Here is a 3,289-nt window from a genome sequence, read left to right as displayed (position 1 = left end):
GATGTTGATCTCCAAATATATTTCATGACTGAGAAACACCAACCTGTTAGTATCTCAGACCATGTAATTTATATATAAACAATTTCTTGCGTAGCAGACAGTGGACAGCTATCTAATAGCCATTTTCTTATGTTTATATTGTGTAAATGCACACAAACCACTAAAGTGGACACTAGTGCTTCATACAATACACTGCCAACTGCTGGCCATCCACAGCACCACCCTGGAGCAAGGCCTAGAGGTGTGGCATGCTTGTGAGCGCCTGGTGGCTGGGCTTTTACCCATGGGGCCCAGTGGTGGTGAGTTGGCTCCTGGTAGTGGGGGAAGATGCCGGTCAGGCCTGGTCAGGCCCAAACGTGTTGTGAGGGTCTGCTGGGAACATCTGGCAGAGTCTCCTGTGAGATGGAGCTTTAACTCCCACCTCTGGGGGAACTTCGAACATGTTCCGGGGGAAGAAAGGGGTGTGGAGTCTGATAGGACCATGTTTCATGCCTGCATTGTCGAGGCGACATATCAGAGCTGTGGTTGTTGGTGCTTGTCATGGTAGCAACCCTCGAATCCATTGGTGGACACCTTTGGTGAGGGATGCTGTCAGGTTGAAGAAGGAGTCCTATCAGGCCTTTTTGGGTACTGGCAGTCCAAACAGCATGCGGTCTGGTTGGTTGATGAGGAAAAAATTCAGGTGTGGGAGGAGTTCAGAGAGGCCATGGAGAGAGACTTCCGCATGGCTTCGAGGTGATTCTGGTCCAACCATCCGGAGTCTCAGGAGGGGGAAGCAGTGCAGCACCAACACTGTTTGTAGTGGGGATGGTGTGCTGCTGACGTTGACTCAGGACGTTGTGGGCCAGTCGACAAAGTACTTTTAAGACCTCCTCAATCCCACCAACCTGCCTTCCATTGAGGAAGTGGAGCCTGGGGGCTCTAGGTTGGACTCTCCAATCGCTGGGGACGAGATTGCCTCTGTGATTAAAGAGCTTTTCAGTGGCAAGCTCAGTCACTTGGAAGGAACTCAAAGTAAAGCTGCTGCTATTTCACATCAAGAGGAGCCAGTTGAGGTGGCTTGGGCATCTGCTCAAGATGTCTCATGGACGCCTCCATGGTGAGGTTTTCTGGACATGTCCCACCAGGAGAAGGCCCTGAGGAAGACCCAGGAAACACTGGAGGGACTAAGTTTTCCAGGTGGCCTGGGAACGCCTTGGGAATCCCCCAGAGGAACTGGAACAAGTGGCTGGGGAGAGGGAAGTCTGGGCCTCCCTACTTAGACTGCTATTCCTTAGACCTCATCCCGGAGAAGATGGATGGATGGATGGATGGATGGATGGATGGATGGATGGATGGATGGATGGATGGATGGATGGATGGATGGATGGATGGATGATTGTGTGAATTTCTGAGTTTTAATTTTTTGTTGAAATTTTGCATTTACAACAAATTCAAATGCTCTTCACCAGCCAGCAATGTAATATTGTTATTATTCAAAATAACAAAATAACCTTGTCTGTTTGTGGAGGAGGGGTGTCATCTCCAGTCCTCAAGGTAACTCTCCTGCAGTTTTTAGATGTGTCACAGGTACAAAACACTGGAATGAAATGGCTAAATTAACTCCTTGTGTAGATAAGTCCTCCAGAGTCTTGCTGATGACCTAATTATTCTATTCAGGTGTGGTGCAGCAGAGGCACATCTAAAGGTTGCAAGGCAGTGGCACTCAAGGACTGGAGTTTGACACCTGTGGTACAGAGGGTTGTTTTCACAGCTCATCAATGAACAAAAATTATTCTACTGTCTTGTGCGGACAGATGAGAATTCTTGTATACTGGAAACCAAACAGTTCTTTCCTAAAGAAACATCAAGCTGAAAACAAGAACAAGTTACTCTTTCTTTGTAAACAGTGCTTCTTCATCAAGTTTTCACTTGAGCAAAACTCATTGCAAACTTCTGCACTGAAAAAGCAGAAAATTTGCCAATTATTTTAAATCTAGTTTCTAGTGTAAATCTCTGTCACCTGAGAAAAGGCAAAACTTACAATTAACTTTACAGCAAAATAAAGGATTTTCTTATTTTAAGTCAATTCCTTTATATTGATGAAAAAGTTATTGTTTCATTGGCTGATTATTTAACATGTAAAAGGGGAAATGTTTGGATATTAGTGAAATGATCTGTCAATGGAACAAGAACTTTTTTCAAGTTTCTTTAGAACGATGAGATGTTAAAGTCACTCTGTATGCAGATGACGCGCAGATCGGTGTCTGTCCTGTGATTGGTGGCTTTCTTTCCAGCAGGAAGTTGTGAACAGTTTAAAAGCTGCTGCAGGACTGCAGACATTCACAGGAAGCTGGACCAGCAATGGCTCTGCTGAAGGTTTTGATGCTGCTGGGGCTGGGTGAGTCTGAAGCACTGGACACACTGGGGAAACTGGACACACTGGAGACACTTCCACTGGTTGCAGGGAGGCTGCTGCTCTCTGTGACTCTCAAACTTCCCTCTGATTCTGTTTCAGATTGAAACTTTTTTGCATATCAACTGTGATGTTTTTTAATCTTTAACTGTTTATCCTTTTTCTGCTCCAGCAGCCATGTTTGTACATGGTTTCTGAGTAAAATCCTCCTTTTCCTTCTCCAGGTGTTTCAGTGAACTCAGCTGTTTCTCTGCAGAAGAGAATCATTGGAGGTAATGACTGTGACAAAAAGGAGCATCGTTATCATGTACGGCTGGAGATCGGCAAGGGTACTCATAGGAGACTGTGTGGAGGATCTCTGATCCACCCTCAGTGGATCCTGACTACAGATACCTGCTGGAAGGTGGAGACTGGGTGGTAAGAAAGAGACACAAAGACAGTTTTATCTGCAAATCATCTGATTTTCTGTGTGTTCATTATAATCTAACCTTTTCTGCAGGATTAATGCAGCAACAATAAAAATTCATCCACTGACTGCTAAAGAAAGAGTTCCCAGAATCCAAAAGAAACCTGCGATTTATGCTCCCGAAGGCTGGCGGCATGACATCATGTTGCTGAAGCTTCGGAAACCAGTAACGGGTGTCCCACCTGTTCCACTACCAGACTGCAGTAAACGCCCTAAAGTGTAAGTCTTTCTCTGATCATAAACATGACTTCATGTTTTCTGTCTCCAGTCCTGCTGCCTCTGCTTCAGCACACCTGAGTCAGGTAATCAGGCCACCAGCAGAACCAGAACCAGTTTAGCTCAGGTGTGTTGGACCAGAGACACGTGTAAAGGACACAGGACACTGAGGACAGGAGGAGGACACTCCTGTGTCAGTGGATGAAGTCCTT

General features: G+C 45.7%; 1 protein-coding gene across 1 annotated transcript; it reads left to right on the top strand.

Moving 5' to 3' along the window:
* Window positions 1–2,022: 2,022 nt before the first annotated feature.
* On the top strand, window positions 2,023–3,281 carry LOC106943748 (thrombin-like enzyme ancrod-2). Its single transcript, XM_015027052.1, has 3 exons — window positions 2,023–2,380; window positions 2,620–2,812; window positions 2,895–3,281. The coding sequence occupies exons 1-3, from the start codon at window positions 2,344–2,346 to the stop codon at window positions 3,082–3,084; spliced, it is 420 nt and encodes a 139-aa protein (XP_014882538.1). The 5' UTR covers window positions 2,023–2,343; the 3' UTR covers window positions 3,085–3,281.
* Window positions 3,282–3,289: the final 8 nt, after the last annotated feature.

Source organism: Poecilia latipinna, unplaced genomic scaffold (assembly GCF_001443285.1).
Source record: "Poecilia latipinna isolate Pla-1442-1.1 unplaced genomic scaffold, P_latipinna-1.0 Scaffold5825, whole genome shotgun sequence".
NCBI lineage: Eukaryota > Metazoa > Chordata > Actinopteri > Cyprinodontiformes > Poeciliidae > Poecilia > Poecilia latipinna.
This window is presented reverse-complemented; position numbering and strand designations above follow the sequence as displayed.

Bases quoted from the DNA above. Each gene is read 5' to 3' on its own strand.
- LOC106943748 (XM_015027052.1), top strand. From the start codon at position 2,344: ATGGCTCTGCTGAAGGTTTTGATGCTGCTGGGGCTGG. The intron at 2,381-2,619 runs GTGAGTCTGAAG...TTCCTTCTCCAG, and splicing joins TTTGATGCTGCTGGGGCTGG to GTGTTTCAGTGAACTCAGCT. The intron at 2,813-2,894 runs GTAAGAAAGAGA...CCTTTTCTGCAG, and splicing joins TGGAAGGTGGAGACTGGGTG to GATTAATGCAGCAACAATAA.